Genomic DNA, 25,342 nt, shown 5'->3' with positions numbered 1-25,342 from the left:
TCAAATACTGAATAATGTATTAAAAAACATCATCTAATATTCATGGAACCTGACACCAGCTGCTGTTCACTGAGATGCTTCCTTCTGCTAAGGACAGAGCGGAAATTTTCATGCTATTTCTTACCCAGAAAATGTGTTTTGTAGTGCAGGCCTCACATAGCAGTTGTGACATAAACACTCAGAAGTATAATTCTTCAGATTTCCTTCTCCATCCTCACAATCCACCTTAGAAGAACGTACTGTTGGTGTGCATGTGTCATGGGTTGAGTCTGTCCAGGTGTCAGGCACCTACCAAAGCCTCTCACTCATTCCCCTCTGCAGCTGGACAGAGGAGAGAAAATTAAACAAAGTGGTCCTGAGTTGAGGTAAGAAGCAAGAGAGAGATCACTCATTAAATAATATCACAGGCAAAACAGCTCAACTTAGAGATGTGAAGTGAATTTATTACTAACAAAGCCAGAGCAGGATGATGAGAAGTAAAAGAAGCCCTTAAAAACACTTTCTCCCACCCTTCCCTCCTTCCCAGACCTACCTCCTACCCCAGTGGCAGAAGGAGACAGGGAATGGGGGTTATGGTCAGTTTCTCACCCGTGGTTTCTCCCACTGGTCAGGGAGAGGGGTCATTCCCCTGCTGCACTGAGGGCTCCCTCCCACAGGAGACAGTTCTCCATGAACTTCTCCAGCCTGAGTCCATCTCAGGAACAGCAGCTCCCCGCAAACTGGTGCGATGTGAGTCCATCCCACGGGCAACAGTCCTCCCAAAACTGCTGCAGCCTGGGTCACTCTTCCATGGGGTACAGTTCTTCAAGGACAGGCTGCTCTAGCATGGGAGGAGGGCCCCTCTCTCCATGGGTCTCCCATGGAGTCTCAGCCTCCTCTCAGGCATCCCCCTGCTCTGGTGTGGGGCTCCTCCACAGACTGTGAGTTTGGTGGGAATTACCCGTGAGCAGTGCTGTTGGACAGACATCATGAGGTGCTGCAGCAGGCACTGCCTGTCCTCATGGTTAACAGGAGGCTCTGGCATATTTGGTCTTTACTATTTGGGGTGATGTTGTCTGGTTGAGGACAGTTGGGAGAGGGTTAAGGGAAATGGATCATATAAGTGATTTGTCGTCAAAAGTATTGTTTTTATTTGACCAGTTGTGACATACTTGAAAAATTGGAAAGGATTTGCACGCAGAAAGCCTTCTTCAAGTTTAAAAGAGAAATTGCAATATTCAGATTAAACTCATGTTAAGAACAGTTGATTGAAGGTTAATTTATCTGTTTCCCCATTTAGCCTGTCAGAGGAAGGAGAGTTGGTACATAGGTATTTAGGTAGAGTAGGGATACAGAACAGACAGTGACAGAACTGTCTGTGGAATAGTGTGTTGGAGATACACAGGCATCGTGGAGGTGGCATTAACAATAGCTTCATAATCATCATTTCCCAGCTATCTTTTGACTGGTTTTAGAGTATTATAGATTAGGCTTTCTTTAAGAGGAAGCAGAAGTCACTTGTATGAATCCACCAATATGGAAAACATGCATGTGTTCTCAGGACAGATACATGTTGTTTCTTCTTCTCAAATAACTTGTCACTGTAAGAGGGTCAGTGACTTCTTCCCACAAGCTTATTGGGATCACCTGCTAGCTGGAGTTGGTAGCTTGAGCACTTCCTTTAAGGCTGTCATCTCCCTTCTGCTGATAACTAATTCCCACGAGGAAGTGAATGTTAAGATCTTTGTAATAAACCCACTGGTCATGATGTGCCATTCCTAACAGTGAATGGTTTAGTCAAATAGCTTGGAAGGGACACTATTTCTTAAAGATATGGAGGCTTAAAATAATAAAGCCTACAAGTAGGCCAAGGATGCCAAAATCAAAAAATATTTTTGGGGGTGTGTGTACACGTGTATAGGAAACTGTTTAAAAGAAAGCATTGGAATGAGACTGGTGTTCCTTTTGCACAGTAGCTTGCAGTGAATGAGCTGTAAGCATTTGTTCTTTGCTAAGCAGTTCCTCTGTGGTGCTGCTTCTGCACACAGTAGAAAAAGCCAGTGGTGTTTTGGACAACAAGAAACCACATGCGGAAGAGAGCAACTGCCTGATTTTGTGCCCATACAGAGCAAACATCAGTGCCATAGGAACTTGCCAAGCAACGTGTTTTCTTTCACTGTTTGTTGTACTAATTCCTTTGGTCAGCATGTGCTATACTGTCCCCAGTCATTTGTGGCAAATGCAGCACATTATCTGTGTTGGAATATGTGATTGTTGAAGAAAGGTACGTTAAAATAATTTCCTGCAAGCTAATGTATGTAACTTGGAACCTGAATATGTGAAGGGGCTGTGCTGTGCTTATCTTTCTCCTTGCAAGCACATCCAGTAACTCATTGTGACGAGTGGGGAATTAAAAGTCACCTTTCTTCCTTCCTCTCTGTTGGTGATTTCTGTCCTTAAAAGCACAGACATGCAATTAGTTAAAGTGTTATTCGAGGAAGTTGCTTAAAGGGTCTTCCAAGGACACTGGGGCAAAAATCTGCAAAACCAGACCTGAAGACACAAGAGAAGAGTTTTGGTTGTTTTTCTTTTTAAATTTGTGTGCATGATTCCCCATAACCCTTCCCTACCATCAGCCAGTACTTTTGCTGCAGGACAGCTTTAAGGGAGGGAGAAACAAATCCAGAGATATCAATGGTTTCACCACCAGCTGCAGTAGATGGTGGGGGTAGGGAGTGGGACATGTGGTGGTGCTAAGGGAAGAGGGGACTGGATTTTGGTCTTCTGTTTAAACCCACAAAATCACAGAACACCAGGCATCCTACATTTCCCCACAGGTAGAAGACCAGGCCCTCTGTGTTGGAGTGAACCAGAAAACTCCATTATACCTCATTGGGGCAACACATTCATAGAAGAGAATCTGAAGCTGGAAAGCTGATGCTTGGTCTGGCTGGGCTTCCTGTATGACCTCACTTATCTGGGGGAAGGGAGAGAGGCATTGCTTAACTTTCCAGCTGCAGGGGTTTTTTCCCCCAAGAACTAGTTTCTGTTGCCCCTCACAGGAAAGATATATATGCTTTTTTATAAAAATAATTTATTTTAAACATTTTTCCTGTGGACATGTAGCAATATTCAGCTCTGAGTTCTAGTTTCATGTACCTAATCAATGCAAGCAGAATTCCTGCCTTCAAGTTTTCCTCAAAATTACTTGCAGCTTCTGCAGAGAAGAAGGAAGTAGAGACCTGAAATAAATGCCCGGTCAGGTTAGACAGCAGAGTGAAACACTAGAATAGCCTCTATAAGGAATACTTGGAAGTATTTAGTAAAACTCTCAGGCAGCTTTGCAGTGAATTCAGAGGTTTAACCCTCCCTGTGATGCACAGAGGGCTTATAAGTAGTTTAGGGAAGATATAGACTTGCTTTTCTTAGTTTCCTGTAGACTTCATTCTATGAAAAATTCTTAGGAAGTGCCCCTAATAGGTGTAGTCTGAAAATCTGGAAAGGTAGTAAGTTATTGTAAGGCACAGACTCTGGACTGTGTTACCTGTCAGTCTTTAACCTTATTTTTGCATTTTTTAGAATGCTTTCCCCAGTGTTGTATGCAGTGCAGTCATTCATCATGCAGCCATTCACCCTGTTTGCTCTTTGAAATAATGGTCAACAGCTTGCCCGTTTGTTATGCTTTTATTTGTGTGGGAGAGTTTGCTATGCTTTTACTATATATTCCCATAAGAATTTTCTGAGTTCTTTTTCTTGATGTTGCCCTGATACACAGATTAAAGAAAATGAAGAGATTAAAGGAAATGAAGAATGTCATGGAGGGAAACAGTTCTGTAGCTCTTTATATAAGGTTGTGCACTTACTTGAGAATTTACAGATTACTGTTCCTGTTGAGTCAATGCAGAATTATGCTTTTAATGAAACTTTAAAATAGGTAAGTTATAGTTAATCTTGTAAGCAAATGTTTCCATGTTTATCCCATAATTACAGAATGGATAAGGTTAGAAGGAGCCACAGCAGGTCATGTGGTCCTTATCAAGAATAGTTAGCTAAAGGGATTTCTAACACCTTCTACAGAATAACAGTGTTAACTGTTTTAATGGCTCATTCTTGCAAAACTTTGAGGTGTAAGGCTCAGTACACTCTGTGTGCTTCCCTTGCCTTAAATGCTGTTTTTCATTTAATGGCTTACAGTTCAGCTCTGCCTTGGAGATTTTTTCCCTAGTTACTTATTCTGGAAGTGCTGGCATTGGAGCAGCTCAGATTTGTGCAGTGAAGGGCAAGGAAACTATCCACTCTTGCAGGAGGTAGGGGTGTTCTTTGAAGCAGGATGAGTGCTTTTTTTATTTCAGAGAGGTAAAAAAGCTCAAAATTCCTAGGCACACAGGGTATCCATGTTAAGCATTTGAAGTTATGATTTCTCTCTGCCATCAGCTTCTTCTGAAGCTAGTTGTAATGCCCTGCAAGGAGTCTGCCTTCAAAGCAGGGAGTGGAGATTTCAAGTTCCTATGGATTTTCTCCTCCCTTTGCCTTAATTCTTTGGCAGTGTCAGTGGAGCAATTTCTTTGAAGGTGGGAACTGCTTGAAAGGTATGAGCCCTCACAATGTGGTTGAATATGTATTCATCAGCCCAGTTGTGGTGGTAAAACTCCAAGAAGTAAGCAAGTGGACTGATAAGTCAACCATTTATCTGTTTCAGAAACATGCTTTTATTAAGGTATATTAAGGTAATGTTACCTGAATAGAGATCGTCTGTTAGCCTGCCTGTAGCACTGTTAGATAGAATTCATTCAGATCATTAATGCCTATTCTCCAATCTACAGCACAATATCATCCAAGAGCTTCAGGCAGATAATTTTACTCATGATGGCTGGAAATGTAGACCTGTTCCTAGCTGGTTTATATTTTCTGTCAGTAGATGGGACCAGTAGGGAACGAAGTGGAAAAGGAATTCAAATGTGTTTCAAAGACTGACCTGATTTTGATCTTTCATGAGGTAAATGAGCATTTTTGGTGCCTTCAGGCTTGTCTTAAGCCAGGAGAGCATCTTGGATATGTCATCCTTCCAGCAGAGGCATTCATGTGGCACCAGAGAGATATGTTTCACTTAACAAGGAATAGCCCCTTGCATTAGACCTTTACTTTGGTTCAGAACTTTCCTGACAGCTTTGTCGGGAGGCAGACGTGCCCTTAACTCCTTTTCAGTCTCAGACAGACATCTTTCATTTAGCCCCACAGTACTCCCAGCTCAAGACATGGGTTGCTTTAGGACAGCCATTTTTTTCAGGTTTTCATTTTCCATCTCTGTGGAGATAGAGCTCTCCGAGTTTCTTGGCTTTACTGACTCACCTCAATTTCCTGTGCCCCAGACCAGAGTGATTTCGCTAAATAAAGGTTTGATTCACAAGTCTTGTGGTCAGACTTAAAGTTCCAAGCAAAACAAACACAAAGTGTACAGTACAAGCCTGTGCTTGATAATGGAACAAGCAAATAGGAAATGAAAGGCATATGATAGTCACTAGGATACTGCTGAGAAACCACTTTCCAGCTTGTAAAGATAGCTGTGTTTTAAACAGCCCTCTTACATGTTCTTCATTACAGCACTTTCTTTGCCACATGCCATTGAGGTGACTGATGTTTTCAACACATTACTGACTTGTGGTTTTGCAGATACTGTGTGCATTCACATATTTCTCATTTTTTGTTTCAGAGATGGTGATGTTGCTGGAATGGTGGTCAGGCACCGATTGCACCCTTTACACTGACCCAGAGAGTTACCACAAGTACGGGAAGGAGAATGCCATCGTAATCCTTAATCACAACTTTGAAATTGACTTCCTCTGTGGTTGGAACTTTTGTGAGAGATTTGGGGTCTTGGGGGTGAGTTTCTTATTATATAAGATAAATCTCCTTGGATGTGGAAAAAACAGCAAAATAATTGTGGTTTTGAATTAACAGATGTGTGCTCAAATTTCACTAGGCTGCGGTCCAAAATTAGAGGTGAACCTAAAGCAGTGCAGTGCAAGTGTGTGGAGACAGGATGGCTCAGGAAACCACAGCTATTTTAAAAGCATTGCAGTTAAAGCTGATGAAGGAAATATTTTCTTAACTTGTGGAGATCATTACAGTTATTTCTCTCTGTGTGTTTACTAAGTAACTATTGCAGTTCCTTGTGCTGCACAAAGATGAGCTAGCCCGTGATTCTTTCCCGGTTTAATTACAGAATTTGTTTGCTTTTTCCAGTGTAGCCTTACAAATCCACAGCTAGAGTTTGAATGATGTAGCCTGCCTCTCTCAGAATGAAAGAGCAGCCATCACTTAAGATGAGAGAGGCTGGCTACATCTTAAGTGAAAGCAGTAACTAAAAGCAGTAAGAGATGGGGGAGGCATGAGTTATACATGGTTGAATACACTGCTGCATTAAGCTAGGGGTTCATGTGCCTTTGTTTTCTGGGTTGCTTTTTTGTTTCCCCTGTCAGATCATGGGGATAATTCAAGCCCCCATCTAAATCAGCCTGACTTCATTCTGTGATGGTGATGATATTATCTGTCTATAAAGGATTTAGATAAGAGTTCCTCCCTCATAAGGAAGAAAACCAGTGGCTCATTTTGGCAGTGTTCTTCAGCATCCTTGTAGCTTTGATACTGGCCTCTGGCAAAAGTCCTGACCTTGGATTGTGTGAACTTCTGATTTTTGTGGCCTTCCCTTTGGACTTCTTGTGTTTTCTGGACATTTAGGCACCACTCCTGTCACTTTCAAATTAGAATAATGGCAGTCTGTTTAACAAAAACGGGGCCTTAAAAGGGGAGGAAAGTGAACCTAAGCATTACAGGCTCTTTGTGTAACCAAAATGGCTGTTGGCTTCTGAGTAACTTCTGCCATGTTATCTAGGACTTGAGTACAGAGCTGCAGGATGGCATGGAACAGTAGGAAATGTAGGGAAACCTGTTCCTATGTGCAAAAAACCAGTGGTGCTGAAGTACAATCTGTCTAATTTGGTAAGCCAAATGCCCTCAGTTCTCTAAATAAAGCTGTGTTTTAGAGGGTCAGAAAACACCAATGCAGAAAATTGAGGGATTGTTTCTGCACAAAGTAAATGGGGCCTGCAAGGTGAAAAATACCTTGTTTTACATTGTTGCTGTGTAGTTGGATGGAATCTTACTAGCTGCAATTTTTAATAGTTTTCCAAGTTAATAAGGTTTCTGTTTTAGCATTTTATGTTGTTACCTACACATAAGGAAACCACAAAGTAGAAACAACTGTTGAAATTACTGTGCTGCACTAAATGAAAAGATATTTTTCCTTTTTTTTGGCTGCTTGCATATATTATTCAGTTTGCATTTATGCTAATCTTAGGATTATTTTAGAAACTGATATATGCTGGTTGTGGTTTTGCTTTTTTTTTCTTTAACAGCAAAACAAAAGCAAGTAAACAAAAGACCCAAACAACCAACACAAAACTATTTCAGTCCTGAGAAATATACTGTGGTTTTACTTCCCAGAAACTGTTCCCAGAAGAAATAGTTTCCACGTGCTCTCATTTGCATAGATGTCTTTACTTAACAAAGCAGTGCATTTCCCTTTTGGGGCAACCAGCCCAAGTTCTTCTTAAGCCATGTTAAAAAAAAACCATAAAGAATGGAAAATACCAAACAGTGATTTTCCTGATTGGATTGCCTGTATTGCTGTACTGGTACTTGTCTTGGGCCAGTGCAAGGGTAGGTGATTGTGCAGTGATGAGGAGTGTAGGTGGGTGACTTGTGCTGCCGTACATGAGCTTCCCCTGTGCAGAGTTTCAGGGCATGGTGTGGCCCACAGTTAGGAACACAAAAACCTTTATGGCTGGCATTTAGGAAAAGAGTTCCAGGAAAGAGGCAGGTACACTGGGGCCTTTCTGAGGTGTCATAGCCTCTGGTGTTTTTTTAGCTCAGGGACTTTGTGAGCCATTGGGTGTTTATATTTAATTGTATACTCTGTGAAGTTTCTATGCAAACTTTGGGTACCAGCCAACACCTTGCTCAGCTTATCTCATGTCCGCTGCTGCTGAAAAGGAAATCTTGCACTGCAGTCTCCTGTGTCTGTTAATGATGCTTGTCTGCCCTGTTTGGCCATGTTTTAAAACTCTTTCAGTCTCTTTTCTGCCTTAACTAATCCAGTGAAGAGGGGAGAAATGACTGGGGAGGAGGAAGAGGGAGAAGGTGAAGAGAGATTTGAGCCAAAGGAGTTGGAACTGACAGTGCTTGGCTTCAGCAGGCAGAATGGCTTTGCTGTGACATCCAGCTCTGCCCTGCAGCTCTGGCAGACAGCAGTAACACTCTTAAGAGTGTCACATGCATGTTCAAACTCTCAGTATTTTACAGCTAGAACATTTCTTTAATGAAGCCCTTAAATGTAATAATTTTTTGCTTGGTTGTTGTGGTGTAACCATCCAGGCAGCTAAACACCACATAGCCACTTGCTTACTCCCTGCCCCCCATGGGATGGGGGAGAGAACTGGGGAAGGGAGGGGAAGGAATTTGGGCTTGAGGTAGAGTTTAATAGGACAGAAAAGGAAGGGACAAAAACAATGATAATCAATGATGTTGATAAAAGAATCAGAGTGTATAAAACAAATGATCCACAATGGAGTTGTTCACCACAGTCCAGTTCCTTAGCAGTGGTCCCCAGCCATCTTTCCCCCTGGTTTATATACTGAGCATAACATCAAATGGTATGGAATATCCCTTTGGCTATTTGAGTCAGCTGTCCTGCTGTGTCTCCTCCCAGCTCTTTGTGTCCACCAGCCTGTTTGCTGGCAGGGTGGTGAGAAGCCAGAGTCCTTGATGTAGTGTAAACACTGCTTAGCAACAACTAAAACATCCGTGTGTTATCAACATTATTCTGCTCCTCAACACAAAACACAGCTACTGGGAAGAAAATTAGCTCTGTTGCAGCTGAAATCCAGACATTGTTTTTGTTTATTTGAACATCCTTAAACTTGTCTTGCCCCTTTGGCTCCCCAAAAAAAAAGTCATTCCCTTTTGAAAACTGCCTTTCCTGATCTTAGTTGAAACATTGTGCATTTCTCTGCTCCTTCTCTTGTCTCTCTTCTCCTGAACTGGCTTTCTCCTTATAACCAAATTGCCAAAATCCCTACAAGTTTATAAAGCTCTATCAGTGTGGCTTTGGTTTATCAGTGTGATTTAGGGGTTGGGGTTTTTTTGATGTTTCTGGGAGATGGAGTTGCATAGTCTCTTGCCTGTTTTTAGGTTTGTGAATCTGAGTGTTCTACTAAGGACTCAGATCTTGGCATGTGTATGAATGAGGTTCTCTGCTGTGTCCTTCCCTTTTCCTGTCTGTGACATTCCAGTCTTAGGATTTACCTTATTGGGACAACCTAAGCACTGTGTCCCCATTCAAATGCATTAGTAGCTTTTACTTTCCTCAAGGTGTGTTGCTAACCATTCTCTTGAAAAAAGACCCAACTGGACACCAGAACTCAAAATCAGGACTTGGGCTATTTCTGAGGAGAGAGCTGTTATTCAGGATTCTTACCAAAAGTACTTTATTATGCTCCCTGCCTGGATTCACTGCTTTGTTGCTTGGTCTGACAAAGCAGCAATCAAATAGCTCTGTTAGTAATTTTAACAGCCATTTGTCTGAGATGAAGACATTAATATTGGCAAAAATTGCCTGTGCTTTAAAGCAAAACCTGCTGGTTTTAACCTAAACTACCAGTTCCATATGTCAGGCAACTTAATTTTATTTGAGAGTTGCTTATGTTGAAGCTTGCTGTTCCAAAAGCTGAGTGTGGCCTTAAATGTAGATGTGAGAAGATACTTTTTTCTATTGTTGTATGAGACTAATAGGTGTGTGGGCACAATAGATTGTTTGTGCATTTTAATATATTCACACATTTTTAAACTAGATTTGAAGTGTAAAGGGACAAAATCAGGCTTACTTGGTAAGTCTGTGTTATCTTTCCAACATGGAGAAATTTAATTCAATACGAAGCATGAGGAATTAGGAGCATAACTAAATTTCTGGAATGATGGCTTTGAGTGACTAAAGAGACATACCTAGCCATCATGATGTCACAGAGAGTATAATATGAAGGAGTGATAAAGTAGAGCAGTTGAAATCACTGAAAGTATGTCAGTGCTGAAGGGAGCCTGCAGAGCAAGTAACTTACAAGGCAGATTGCTGTTGCTAATAGTTTGCACTACAATGAACTTATTTTAAAACTCAGGAGCAAGTTTTGTTGGACACTTCCAGCTTTCACATTGATTTCATGCTGTTTGTTGTGCTCTTTAAACCAGAGGTGTTGAATAACTGAGGCTGGACATGTAGAATCATGATTTTCTTTCTTTGACAGCACAGTTGAGCAAATGCACTAAAGCAAGTTTGTAAAAATACTTTTTTTAAGGTGATGTTGGTGCAGTCATTCATGAAGGAGAGCTTCATGGGCATTTCATTTGAACAAACTTGGCCAAAATAAATAAACCTGGATTGAAATGTTAGTATTGTAGATAAGTTGTTCCTGTCCAGTGGTAATTTCATTAAACATCTGTTGAAATTACACCATTCTGAGCACTGAAAATGTTTGACTTCCTTCAAGAAGGCAGATTACGTGGAATAAGTCAGCACTTTTTAATGATTATTTTTCTGTTGAACAAGCTGAATTTGAATATTAAAAGCAACTGTCACATGTTTACCAAAGCACTTTAGTAAAGGAAAAGTTAGTGGCTGAAGTCAATTATAGTTGCACTTTTTCCCCCAGGTACTTTCACAGGAACTGTGCATGGGTAAATGACTGAAACAAAACAGCTCTAGTTATTTTAAGAGGGATCACAGAATCACAGAACACACAGAGTTGGAAGGGACCCACAAGGATCATCAAGTCCAACTCCTGGCCCTGCACAGCACCATCCCCAGGAATCACACCAGGTGCCTGAGAGCATTGTCCAAATGCTTCTCAAACTCTGTCAGATGGTGCTGTGACCACTTCCCTGGGGAGCTGTTCCAGTGCTAAACCCTTTCTTAATATCCTTTTCCAACCTAAACCTTCCCTGACACAGCTTCAGGCCATTCCCTCAGGTCCTGTCACTGTCACCACAGAGCAGAGATCAGTGCCTGCCCCTCCTGTTCCCCTCACAAGGAAGCTGTAACTGCAGTGAGCTCTGCCCTCAGTCTCTCCCAGGCTGAACAGACCCAGTGCCCTCAGCTGCTCCTCAAGGCCCTTCACCATCCTCATGGTTCTCCTCTGGACACTCTCTAACAGTTCAATGTTTTTTTTATGTTGTGTCCCCCAAAACTGCCCCCAGCACTCGAGGTGAGGCTGCCGCAGTGCAGAGCAGAGCAGCGCAATCCCCTCCCTTGCCCTGCTGGTGATGCTGTCCCTGATGCCCCCAGGACAGGGCTGGCCCTCTTGGGTGCCAGGGCACTGCTGAGTCAGGTTCAACTTGCCATCAACCAGGACCCCCAGGTCCCTTTCTGTGGCACTGATCTCCAGCATCTCATTCCCCAGGATACAGGGCAGCTTCCAAGGGGAGGCCTGATGTATTCCTCCCTCTCAGGAACAGCCTTGCCAGCATAATGCTCTGAGGAGTTTCTTTTGTCTAATTAGTTCTGCTGTTAGCCTTCCTTCTACTGCTAGAACAGATGGGTGCATAAAATAGTGTGAGGTGATTTAGTTTATTTTTATGTGCATCTAAGGAGTCATACTCACACATGTCTAAAAGAGGGCTTTTAAATTTTAAAAATGCATCAGCACAGTAAAAGAATCAGAACGTGTCCCAGGGAAGAGTTCAGACATCTGTTGTGCTTTTGTGGTTATACCTGTGCTAGAGAACACACTAGCTGTGTTCTGTATCTCACTTTATCTCACAGTAACGTTTCTTGGTATCACTGGGCTAGGTGCAACTTCTTTCCTGCCTCTTGTGAAACTCATGTTCTTTTTAAAATATGTAAAGTATTAAAAAATAGATATGGTGAAATAGTCATTTTAGCTAGCTTTTTGGACTATAATTTCTGTACTTTAAAGTCTGCAGAACAGCTATTACATTGTCTCTCCTGACACTGTGTTCTGGAGGCTTTGTGCCTCTACACAGAGTACACTTAGGTTAGTTTATGGTAGTTCTTATGACACTCAACACTTACTGTAAATAAACTTTAAGAATATGTTGAAGTTTCTTCTCTTTTGTGGGGTGGAGGTGGTGGGGACAGGGCTGCTGTTGGCCTCCTTGTGCAGGAAAGTGGTAAAAGGAGAGCCTGTTTCTCTGTGCCCAGTTTGTGGAGCTGGAAAAGGAGGCTGAGTTCAGTGTTTCTGCTCTCATGTAATGGGCACTAATGTACAACATGGCTTGAAACTGAAATTGCTGCAGCTGCTTCTCAGGGGAGCAGTGATCTGAGCCCATCACTGAAATTATGAAATTCTCAAATTCTGAAGAGGGAGCACTATTATTGATAGAGATGATTCCCCCATTCTTAGAAATGGAACTCTCTGTCATCCTCTGTTCTGCTTCTGTGTAACAGTTGCTGGTGAAGCTGTGTGATGTGCACTTGCCTTCCAGTCTTCAGCTTTTAGATAGCTTAATTATTTAAGGAATTTTCCTTCTCAAGGAAGGAGAGCAGATGAAAAAAATGAGCTAAAGAATTAGGTCAGGTCTCTTCTTGTAGCAGCCAAATGAACTAGAGTGACTAAAAAAGTAAAAGGAAATAGTTTCTGTTGATGGTAACTTTTACCAATAAGTAATTTCTAGTCAAATTCCATGCCCTGGAATCTATCTGCAGAGCTTTTGGATGGGTTATCTTATAATAATATCATGGTCAGAAACTGGACTGTAATTACTCCCATCTTTCTTCTAAGGAAGGTTTTTTAGGAAAGGCTGAAGCAACAATTTCTTTATGAACACAACACATACATGTGCCATTTTATTGATTAAATAACCAAGTGAAATGTAAGACAGCTCACCAGGGTGGGCTGGCTTGGAAGACAGGAAAGGAGCACATGGAATCAGTTCTCCTGCCCTAGGGGATGTTAGTCTGAAATGATCACAGAGTTAAATTCTGGAGTAGGATTAATTTACAGAACATGTTGAATGCTTGATAAATCACAGACTTCCTGTCAAGTGTCTGGACCAGTCACTTCAGTGTCTGTCACACCTATGAGACAGAAAGACTGCTTTTTTGTTTTTTCCTACTCCAGAAGCATGCTTTGATGAGAAATTCGCTACTCTAAGTATGCCCTTTTATAAGCAAAACTGAGCACAAATTAAGTATTCTTATTGCTGCTGTTGTTTCTAGTGTTTATGGTTTCTTCTATTGGTAAACCATGTGTGCATAGCATCAGTATGTTGTGCTGCAGTGGCTCTGTGACTCTGCTTTTTATTTTCCTCTTTTTTTTTTCCCTCCATGTAGAGATGTATAGTTTCAAGGTATCTTAAAGGAACTTGAGCTGCCAGTGCCAGGATCTGATTGAATTAAGAATTTTGATTCATACAGCTCAGGTTATTTACATGGATTCCTCCATGTTTGAAGGAATTTGGCTTCGCTTTTGGGTTTCAGTGTTTGGGTAGGAGAGAGCAGCACACACTCATATATATTTAATTCTAGAGGTCTTCCATGCAGATACCTGAGATTAGATTTGACTGTTCTGTCCTATGAGAGAACCTTATTTTTCTTTGTTTTACTTTTACACTGGTGTTAAAACTGGGCCTGGTCAATATAAATGGATATCTTTGCGTCTAACTAAGTCCCATACCCACACTGCACTCTTAAGTGGTTTAACCCTGTTTGTGTTGCTTTGATTCTGTCCTGCAGAGTTCCAAAGTGCTTGCAAAGAAGGAGCTCTCCTACATGCCTATCATTGGCTGGATGTGGTATTTCCTAGAGATAGTTTTCTGCAAGCGCAAGTGGGAGGAAGATCGGAAAACTGTGGTGCAGAAGTTGCTCAATCTCCGGGACTACCCTGAAAACTTTTGGGTGAGTGGTGCTTAACAAATGGAGTGTGAGGTAGCAGGAGTGAGAGGCACAGGCAATATGTGATGCTTACCAGATTGTTCCTGAGACTTTGGATTCATTAGCTTCCTTGGGAGTATCAGGAGAATACTCCCAACTGAGTTCTCTCTGGAGTTTCCCACGTTCTGTGCTGTCTGTTTTCCTTCTCTGTAGTGTGGAGCCCTACAGATACTACTGCAAAAATACCTGCACTATGATGCACTCAGTAAATTTTGTGGTTCTCTCATTACAGGCACTGGATAGGGGTAGATGCAGGGGCTCATAGCTGTATAACAGATGCATGTGACAATGCTGTATTGAAGCACATCAGCTATATTTGTTACCTTAGCTCTCCTTTCACCTTACATTGCAGAGTTAATATACTAGAGTTTTCTCCTTCCCAGTGATTCTGCCATTTCTGGGAAGGTGTTTGGCCAGACATGTCCCAGTAGAAGTAGAAGCCACCTGGTCAGAGAAGTGGTCTAATGTAGCCATTGTCTCTGCTCAAGGGAAAGAATTGGTGTAACTTTTCAATAACAAGAAAGTCTTACTTTTTGGATTACCATAATTTTTTAGTATTCACCATGCCTGGCATTTCTTTATCTGAGAATGAAAAGGCTTGGAATTTTTCCCTCTTCTCAGAAATCATAAAAATTGTAGTTTTTCTGAGCTAGTGATGGCAAGAGTGCAATTCAGTTAAAGAAATGGAATTTTAAGCAGCATCCCCAGGGCCTACAGAAACTATGCTGTTTCCTCATGAAGATGTATATGCTGTATTTCTCATACTCTGAAACAAATTCCTTTTGTTAATTGTCATTGGTTTAAATGAGTGCTAAGCAATCAAAACTAATCTCTGTGCTTCAGTGTTTATGTGACTTCCAGGAAGGAGGCTGTCTGGCAAAGGGGTGATTCTGGGACTTCAGTTTCAGTTTCTCTCCAGACATTTGCCTGTGCTCTGTGACTTCTGTACATGTAGGCAGCTCCACTCTAATCAGTGAGCACAAGCCACCACCATCCTGTAGATTCTCTTGTAGAGGGATTGCTAAAAAGGAGCTATACCTATGTAATGGAGATTACTGTTAATGTACACCTGGGGTTATTGCAGTGTGGAGTTTTAATTTGCTTTTTTATATGACATAATGTCAAAAGGCACAAGAATAGCACCTTAGAAAGTAGAGAAGGCAAAGCATGCTAAGTGAACAAGAGAGAATTTCCCATCAGTTCCTCTGTCTCATCAATCTGAATAACATTATGCATGCAACACAGTGGTAAAAGCTCTCTTGGATGAGCTAGAGCTGAATCTGGCTGCTTGGCTAGTTTCTTCAATATCTCTGTCTTTTTTGGCTACATTTTTGCTGTGGGTTATGAGGACTTACTTTGTGTCATTTGGCAGTGCTCTCTGATGTGTTAGTTTGCATTCATGCTTGGCAGAAAGCAGATGAGCAAGTGGTAAATCTCCAAAGATCTGTGTGCTCTCCCCTGCCTGCCAGTGGCAAGATTGTAATTATTCATGTCTGAGCACTTCTTCTGTATAGTTCATAAGAGCATGAGCCTTTCAGTTGTCCTGCATGTGCTGCCTTACATCTAAGGCAGCTGTCTCATTGACATCAGAGTTACTGCCTGAAGTTTTCTATCTTAATATCCGACCTAAACCTTCCCTGACACAACTTCAGGCCATTCCCTTGGATCCTGTGCCACAGGGAAAGTAAGCAGGTTAGAATGAGGGGCAAACAAGCTGGGCACTGAAGCATTTCCTAGAAATGTGTTTGGTTTAAACACTTAGCAAGTTTTAGATGCCCTGATATTTGAATGCTTTACCATCAGAGAGAGATTTGCAACAGGAGGATGTTTTGAGTGTTTTCTAACAGCTTATTAGAGGTGGAGTGACTCAGAGAAACCAAGTCATTCTGACGGCAAATAGCAGTGCAGATCTTAAAGCCAAAAGGCTGAGGTTCAAACTGGATGGCAGGTTGGATGAGTGTTTGGATTTGGGGTTTTGGGTTTGTTTTTTTTTTGGTTGGTTGGGATTTGTTACCTCAGTCAGATAAATTACATAAATGTGTGTGTGGCTACATGTGTCCCAGCTAGCAGTGTTAATTTGGGTTGTGCTGGTGGGAATTTGAGAGAACTCTGCTCAATCAGAAGAAAACATGAGCTTCTGTCTGACTGTAGTTCTGTTTTGGTTTTAGTTCCTGATTCATTGTGAGGGCACAAGGTTCACAGAGCAGAAGCACCAGATCAGCATGAAGGTGGCTGAAGCCAAAGGTCTGCCCAAGCTCAAGTACCACCTCCTGCCACGAACAAAGGGATTTGCTGTCACCGTGCAGTGTTTGAGAAATGTAGGTAAGGAAAGTCACAGGGGACAATGCTAAATGGTTATTTCCTCTAACAGCTGACAGTTTGCCATGCTTTTCTTTTCCCTGTAGTGTGTGTCCTAGCAGAAAAATCCTCGGATGCTCTCAAAAGCATTTCGTTTTTTCACTAGCCTCTGGTTTTAATAAAAGAGTCCTGAATCAGTTTGTGGGGTTGGTTTTGGATGTTGTGGGTTTTTTGTTTTGTTTTTTTTGGTGGGAGTTTTTTTGTTTGGTTTCTTGGGTTTTAATCTATTATTGTTATGTTTTGTTAACTGTGACTCTGTGTTGAGGAATCTCAGTTGCATATTTTGTACCAATTGGTACTTATTTTGTTGCATATATTGTACCTATTGCCAAAGAGTAGTATTTCTTATTATTTGCTAAGCAATTCTGTTCTAAGTGAAGCAAATGCATCAGTAGAGAGTCTGAGGCAGTGTGTCTTAAAATAATTTCTTGTGGTAACAGGCTATGTCAAATAATGCAATTTTAAAATGCAAAAATATTCTACTTTAAATTTCTGTATAGATTTGCTCTTTAGAGTTTCTTAATGGAGCTGAGGAAGGGGAGTGGGCCTTGACTGAAGATACATGTAGGTGAAATTCATAAACAGTTTCTACATTATAGAACATGAGTAAGTTTTTCTTTATTAATACTGTTTTGAGCTCCCCATTTATTTCTGGTTACTTGCATTTGCCAGCTTTAAAGTGACATCATTTTGCACATGTTGCCTTTGAAGTGATATTCTTTGACTAATACTATCTATCAAATTCTTTGCCTAATACTACTGTCAGTCTTCTTCTGTGTCCTTCTTGGGCACAGGAAAGACAGTGCTAAGTAGCTGTAGTGTTACAGGGTCTTTGGGATCTGGTAGATTTGTGTGATAGATGCCTGATGTGTAAGAAAGAAAAAAGTGTTTCCTGGTTTAGAAGAAAATGTTCAGCTTGACTGAAGTTAATGTCAAAACTTCTTTTGTCCTTGAAGATGTGTTTTCACTTGGCATATCTGGGATAGCTGCTGTAAGAAAAGCTTCCCAGTCAGCTGGCTTGCTGTCTCTTGTATTTCTTCCAAATACCCTCTGGCAAGCCAGGTGGATCATACCACTGTTGTAGCTCCCCAGGCACACACACAGTCCCACCCCCACGATGGATAGCATAGCTTGGATCCTTTCTAGCCCATGAAGAAGAGGTAAATTATGTGAAGTATCCAGCAACCCCCAAAGAGCACGGCTTAGCCTTGCCTTTGGAATAAGGGTGCCTGTTCTGCTGAGGGCACAACAGGGGCTGGTAGACTTTAAAGCACAGAAGAAGGGTTGAGTCAAAGCTCTGTGGCCTCTAATGCCCTGAGCTGGGGATCAGGAGCAAGTTATTTTGGTGGTGGTTTTGTTCTTATCACTGCTGTGTGTAATGTAAGCAAAATATGGTGTGATTGTGGGAAAACATTCCAAAAGGAAACAACTTTAGGAAATCCAAGTGACATAAAAAGTTTTGGACATTCATGCCACACAGTACCATAACACTTACCAGTACCCTAAATATTTGAAATTCCTTTAGAAAAAGGAGACTGAGGTTGCTAGATTACTTGTTTTATTTAGGGGAGTAGAGCATATGTCACTGCCTCAATCCAGAAGCTGTAACTTGCTGGAAGGAGCAGTGTAGGACAAAGGCAGTATTTCCCTGTGAGGGTTTGAGGAGAAGCAGAGTCATAACTTCTCATACACAGTTTCAGCAAAACCTTGAGCTTAAAAATCCAGCCAGTAAACCTCTTAGATTTGGATGACCCCAGCCTGGTGCTGCAAGTTCTTCTAGGTTTGTTGCTTTATTTGCCTTGTTATTTTGTGCAGTGAGAGTGAGATAGAAAAGTTACTGCTTGGGTTGGTATGTGTTTCTGTCCTATAGAGACAAGGGGATCATGTAAAAAGCATCTGAAAACAATGTCTTAATTTTAGAACTCCATGTAGCATTGTTATTTACAGATAATAAGTCCATACAGATTTTTTGAATAGAGAATGTGGTGGCAGTCTCTTTAGACAGTCCATGATCTGGAAGTGTAATACTATCTAGAAATTAGGTCATATCCCTAAAAGTGCATCTCTAAAAGTGAGAGACTGGTGCTGAGCTGCCTGAGCGCATTTTGGGCTGTGCCATTTAGGCTGATGCCCTTTCTGCTCTCCCACAGGGGTGGTGGGCCTGGCTGGAGTGCCTTGCTAAGGGATGTAGCTGCAGCCTGACACAGCAGTGGAGCCAAGTCACAGGTGTGGGACCAGTTCACAGCTGGGTGTGGTGTGACAGAGCTCCTGTCCCATTTTTTTCATGCTTTCTGACAAGGGTGTGATTCAGCTTGCCAGAGGCTGTAGTGCTATGGGATGGGTAGATGCTGGTGTCTCTGGCTGTAGGTGTAATTCACCCGTGGCAGCAGAAATCAAAGGTTGGTCCTCTTCAAAACTTTGTATCAAGCCTTGATGGTGCCCGCTGCAGTCACTCAGGAACAAAAGAGTGCAGAAGTAATTCTGCAGTAGTTGGAAGTAGACATTAATGACATCAGTCTGGCAAGCCCACCTCTTGTGAAAAACTTAGTTTTAGAAGGAGTTTATTTATTGGAATCTGCCTCCATGCCAGTGATGTGATATCTGTCAGCATAAACAGATGTATTTGGATAAAAATACCTTTCATGCAAAATAACAAGTAAAGAGCCTTCCCTTCTAACTAATTTCATTCATAAGTGATAATGGGATTGTTTTTTCCTTCAGAACTTGCTTTCAGAAGTTCAGATCTCTGTACATAATTTGATTCTTAAAGAAATGCTTTTAATATTTTCTGAACTTGTTCTGATACTTTTGTCAGTGTCCATTCCTATCAGTATGGTTTTACAGATACGGTCCCCAGGAACTTAATTTCTAGAAGTTGTTCGCTTTCTTAATAAATTGCTGTTTGCTACCTGTACTGTTCATGGAAGCAAATGAAAATACATATCTGTTTCTAAGACATGACTCTATTACTTACAGTAAAAATAGATGTCTCAAATACTGCCAAAGATATATTTAATTACTACTTTTATTGTCTGGCTGTATATCAGGCAGTTCCTTTCAGCTGCTTTTATTTAGTAAAGACTTGTACTTAAAAATGTACTTTACGATGGATTGTAGATAAGCCCAAGTTTTGTTGTGTACCTTTTCCTCCAGTTGTGCATGCTGGGAACTGCTGTCCCAGAGGGACTCCATGAGAATTCCAGGGTGATATTCTCATGGAGTTTTGGGGTATGACAGTGTTTGGGCGTATTGCAATGACTTTTTGTTCCCCCGTGAGTTGTATATTAGTCCTGGATTTTTTTTTCAAGTGGTTTTCTATTCATCATCCAGAGCAAGTAACAAAATTTGAGAGAAGATGAGTGGGATTTTTTCAAGCTGGCCCAATTAATGAAATATTAAATTTAAGGAGTGTGTCAAGGTGGTGTCACAGCAGCAGTACAGTGAATGCCACTGTACCTTTCCTTTTCCAGTCTTCAGATCATTCTGTGCTAGTATGAAATGCATGTAGCCACACTCATTGCCTGTTTGTCAGTGAATCATCCTGGCATAATCCACCATGGCCACAAAATAATGTGTGAAATTCAAGAGGACAGTCAAAGTAAGAAAAATCCTCTCTAGATATGTAATCCAAAGATTTATTTTTTAGTTTGAAGTTAAGAAATTAAATCTTAAATTCTTAAGTACTTAGCTCTCTGTCAGAATGCTGTAGACGAAACCCAAAGTTAATGAGATGGCAAAAAAGCTGAGCAGAGATTAGAAAACAAAATCAAAAACAAAAACCTAATCGGTTTTTTGACAGAAAGAGCTTTAAAATATTTGTGGTTTGTTTTTAATGAAAAAGAGATTCTGAGATATAACTCCTTTGAAAAAATATTACACAATTGAAGCAAAACTTCTCAAATTTTGCTTGTATTAGTCTGAGAGTGAGACAGTTGTAGTGTTTTCAGGATACTTTGGAGGGTTTTTTTCACTTGTTTTACAATGTGAATTTTCTGGTCTCTTCAGCTTTTGGGTGAGAAAGTCATGAGATGTCCAGTTCTGATTATGCAATTACATAATCCATGTTTAATGATAACCTGTTTCAGCATGTCACACAGCATGCTAGTGCTTCTTTGACTGTAGATGCTTTCTGGCAGATTTTAATTTCATGCAGCCTTTTTCTTGGACACTTCCATTGTTATTCTTTTCCAGCACTCTCAGAATGAGAAAGCTAAAATCTTTAGTTATCTTCAGTTACATCTGGATAACAGAAGTCTGTTTACTCCTGCACATTGGTATCATTGTCTTGGGCTTGGCACTGCTTTGCCCCAAAAGATTTCAATGTGTTATTACAGGATATTAGACTGAATGTTAAACTACAGACCAGTTGGAAACTGGAATAGCTTTTTTTTCCCTGGAGAAAAGGAAAGCTCTCTGTAAGACTGTCAGCACATACAGATGTTACTGTCCATCTCCACAGAAGGTTATTTCAGAACAGGAGAACCATCTTCCAATGTGTCTCAACAAAAACCCAATTCATACAAAAACTCAAATGTAGATGCCTTGTAAGAGATGGAAGAAAAAGTGTTGTGTATATCATACTTTGCTTTATTGCATCCCTATTGTTGTTAGAATAATCTCATGCTATTAAAGAATAAACTAAGAAGCTTACACTGTATAAACCAAACTGAGCTCTTGTTTTCCTTCAATTACATTGGATTAGTAAATTAGAGTAGATTAGTAAAATCCTTCTACACTAAGAAGCTTAAAAATGGAGGCTGATAATTGATTTTTTAAAAAGTAATTTCATACTTGTGTTTTACATTGAGAGTAGTGTGCCTGAAGTAGATTTTGTCTTGTTTTTTAGTTTTGAGTTTGAGCTAAGAACCCAACTGTAGTTGGAAAAGAATGGAGTTGTTAGTGAGAGACAGAGTAATTTTGCACTGACAAGGGTTTGGCCTTTGTTTTCAGGATTTACTTTCAGCACTGAAGCCAGGCTTCACTATGAATTCAGTTTTGCAGTAACAAATGATGTGGTGAGTTTCTGGGAGCTGAATGAGGCCAAACCATATTTATCTCTCATAGCTAGAGAGGTTTCAAAACCAAGAGCAAATCTGTCCTGTGTAATGAGTCCTTCTTAGGTGGGTCAAGAGGTTTCACAATAAAGGTTCACCACATGCATTTTTATTAATTATTGCAAAACTTTATAGCAGAAAGCCTAAAATACATCAGGCTACACATGAAAATGCTTCTTAGTCACATTTGTGACAAAAAATAGGGAAGTTGTTTTGCTGTCATTGCACTCAGAGTTCATACTATGATGTACAACTGATTTCAGTGTCAGGAAAATGAATCATTCCCTGGTAATTTTGTGACATCAGGAAAATAGTGTATCTAAGGATGTGTTCAAATAAACTCTTTTGCAGTTATTCATGTGGTTCTAAACAGTGAATGCTTTTTCTGTAGCAGCTGCTTGTGACTGCTCTTTTAGTTTATCTGCCATCAGCCTTTGCAAATGGTTTTACTGTTCCTACCCAGTCCTGAGCTGTGCGGTTTTCTTGGTGCTGGAAGTTTGGCTGCAGTTTTGTTCAGCAGAACTTCCATGTTCTATATCTCACATCTGCATGTTCTCATGGCAGCATCCAGCTCACACAAGGTGTGGTGTGTCATTCTCTCTCTGCCTTTGCCCTAGAGCAAGTGCCTGAGTTACAACCAATGGACATGAACTGGGGCCATTCATGGCTGCATTCAGCCCTGCTGCTGCAGGAGGTCTCTCACACGCAGTTTACCTGTTCTCAGTCAGAGGGCATATATTGCTCATTGTTTATAAAATGTGTATCTGCCTGGTTGTTTCCTCAGATTTAGGGGGCAGTTGTTGATTCCCGGTGAGCTGAAAAAGGTAACAGTTCTGCAACCATTTGACTCCTAGGAAGTCCCAGGTGTATTCTGTCAGAAGCTGTCATACTGCACCTGATGAGGAAGGAGGCAAGGGTGGATGAAGAGCAAACCTTTCCATTCTGGAGGTGCAGTTCCTGAAAGAGTCACTTGTTATTTGGCTTCAGAAAACCTGCATGTTGAATATTCTATTGTCGTTTTTACCTTGGTGACAGCTCAAACTGTGGTGCTATTGCTGATGACTTCCTTAAATCTTCTCCTTGTCTGAGAGAGAATTATTTATTTCCATTGTATTACTACAGTAAACACATAACCTGTTTTTCTTCTTGTAGTTTCTGCAGTCTATGATTCTACCCTTAATTTTAGAAATAATGAAAATCCAACATTGCTGGGAGTTCTAAATGGAAAGAAATATCATGCAGATTTATATGTAAGGCAAGTAATCCATATTTTAATTCCTTTTAAGCAGGAGCATGTACTTGAAATCACACTTGGTCAAATAAGGGAATGTTTTCAAGTGGATAACAGAAAGCAGATCTCTACCAACCTGGCTTCACAGAACTTCAGATAAAAATTCATATGGGTTGGGTAGTGTTTCTGGTAAAGTTCTGTGATTATGTGAGGAGTCCATAAATGTCTAGAGAACTTTTTGTTTATTATTTTTTACTCATTTGTGGGTTGACTCAGCAGCAGCATTGGGGTTTCTTTTCACTCACTTGGCCAGAATACCGAACACAGCCTAAGTGTTCAGGTGGAGTTGCTTTACACCTCTCTGGCACAGGAGTTCCAGAGACAGTTCCAGTTCCTCTGGTGCAGGTCAGGCTCAGACTTTGCTGTCTGGTGGTGTCATTGTTGATATATTTGACAGCTGTGCCCTCCCTACCAAGAAGGGGATTGTTTAGTAGAAAAAGCATTACCTAGATTCCTTTCATTAAGGTTTCTATAAATTAAAAATACCCTAATGGCTTCCCATGATCTTAATGGGAAAGAGCCAATTCCCACGTGAGGTTCTACCAGCAGCACCTGTGCTACAGGCACTCAGGGCATGGGATGATGTAGGGTTGGAGCATGAACCTAAAAGTGATGCTGCAAGTGATCAGAAGTTCATCATAACCCCTTAAGAGCTATCATGGACCAACAAGCTGGTCCAGTTCCATTATCCTGGATAGCAATATGAAGTGGAAAGGGGTGACCTTTTCTTTCTACTTCTCCTTTTCTACCTGTTTGAAAAAGTATTTTTTTCAGAACTATTTTTGTCCAAGGGTAAAAAGAAAGTTTGTCTTGATTCCTCTTCCCATGTGGTAGCTCAGCCTGGTGTCCTTGTGTTTGGTGTGCATGGCCTGGCTGGATGATGTTCACGGAACCCTGCCTGTGGGTGTCAGCTCCAGCAGAGCAGAGGGGTTCCTCTTGCTGTGTCTCCCTTTGCACCATTCCAGCCTGCTGCAAGGCAGTCTGGCATAGCATGGAAATTGCTTTTCTCAGCTCAGGATAGCTGCTCACACATCCTGAAAAGCTGTTACAGGCAGGGTAAACCTCATGGCTAAATTTGTTTTGGCAATTAGTTGGGGACTATCACAGATTCCTTCAAAATCTCCTCCATGTTTGCTTCTTGAAGTGCTGCACAAGTTTAAAAGGTGGAAAATGTGGTATCTACTGTCAGATAATCTGTCTGTATAATGTGAGTGCTGTCCATGAAAGTCAAAGTATTTAATATTCTTCAATTTCTCTTGTTTACCGTTGGCAGGCGGATTCCACTAGAGGATGTCCCAGAAGATGAACAGGAATGTTCTACCTGGCTCCACAAACTGTATCAAGAAAAGGTTGGATTTTTTATCAAGACAGCACTTACAAGCCACTAGTTACTTTTAGTGCTAATAGACCTTTCCAGTGTGCATGTGTAGTGTCCCAGTTTGGAGGCTGGGAGTGAGTTGGCTTGTTTGGCTTTCAGGGTAAGTGCTCTGTTTCTCTACAGGGTAAGTTCTCTGTTGCACTACAAACTTGATCCTGTGCTTCCAGTCATGATTGCTTTTGTTTTGTACATAGAGCAACAGGAAGAAAGCTTAAACAAGACTTTCTAGAGCAGTTTTAAGCCTCTTCTTTAGAAAATTGCATAAGGATACAAAACTCGAAATTGTCTTACTGCCTTCTGATTGGTAGAAAGACCTTCTTTCCCTAGAAGACACCTTCTAAATATCAAGAAGCAGTCTGTGGGCTAAATAAGATCTAGTCTTTAGTGTATTAAAATTTTTGTCCCTTGTTTTACCCTGCCTTTTTTACCAATGCAGACATCCAGCATTAAAAGAACAGGCTGATAAATTGTTTTCCCACTGTGGGTTAAGAAGGCATGCATTTAAGATTCCTGATTTCATAGGATGGGGAGAGAATAATAATGATTGTATTTGTAGATGCCCAGTGGTTTGGGGTTTTTATTCTTTTTTTTCCTTTGCAAATGCTTCCATATGAATCTTTCATCTTTCAGAATCTGTTTTTTCTGGGCTGGTTTTATGAATGTTGGAGATAGTTGTTGGGGAATGTGCTTTTTGAATGCACACAGCACTGCCATTTCAGTCAGCAGGAGTCATAGGTATGCACGGCATGAGGGCCTGGCAGCTCACTTTATTGAATACCTTGATCAAAGTTATGTATTCAGACTGGAATGCAGCAATGCTTTGGATTTAGAAATTTTAGAATATAGCTATGCTCTGGTTTCCTCTCACTGGGACAGCAAAATTCTGCTGTGCCCTTTGTCATGCTTTTCCCAGACACCACATTGACAGTGCCCTGGCAGTTCTGTTTCAAACCATCCCTGTTTCTGCTGTACTTTATAGCTCCTCTAAGCAGCTTGCTTACAGGAATGTGGAAAGTCAATATGTCTTGAGACCTCACTTGCAGGTCTGCTCCCCTTGCCTCTGATGCCCTTTCTCAAAGTTTGTGCCCCTAACACCTGATTGAGGCACAGTCCCAATCAGCACATTTGCAGAAAAGCAGGCTGTTACCCACAGCCCATGTGTGTGTAAATGGTCCTTCTGCTCAGCATTGCAAAGTCCACTTTCTCCTGCCATGCCTTTGTAGCCCTGTTTCATGTCCCTGAGAACTATTCAGACGTTTGCAAGACAAGAGCATAAGTGTGAA

At 41.1% G+C, this 25,342-nt stretch overlaps 1 protein-coding gene across 1 annotated transcript in view; it reads left to right on the top strand.

Annotated features, from left to right (window-relative positions):
* Positions 1–25,342, top strand: part of AGPAT4 (1-acylglycerol-3-phosphate O-acyltransferase 4) — a 68,778-nt gene that overhangs the window by 31,850 nt on the left and 11,586 nt on the right. Inside the window, exons 4-8 of the mRNA XM_058801752.1 lie at positions 5,690–5,859; positions 13,781–13,942; positions 16,147–16,300; positions 22,543–22,645; positions 23,955–24,030. Of these exons, the coding sequence (XP_058657735.1) occupies positions 5,690–5,859; positions 13,781–13,942; positions 16,147–16,300; positions 22,543–22,645; positions 23,955–24,030 (665 nt within the window). The remainder of the gene's footprint in view (positions 1–5,689; positions 5,860–13,780; positions 13,943–16,146; positions 16,301–22,542; positions 22,646–23,954; positions 24,031–25,342) is intronic.

Source organism: Ammospiza caudacuta, chromosome 3 (genome assembly GCF_027887145.1).
Source record: "Ammospiza caudacuta isolate bAmmCau1 chromosome 3, bAmmCau1.pri, whole genome shotgun sequence".
Taxonomy (NCBI): domain Eukaryota; kingdom Metazoa; phylum Chordata; class Aves; order Passeriformes; family Passerellidae; genus Ammospiza; species Ammospiza caudacuta.
The sequence above is the reverse complement of the archived record's forward strand: the minus strand, read 5'-3'. Positions and strand labels throughout refer to the sequence as shown.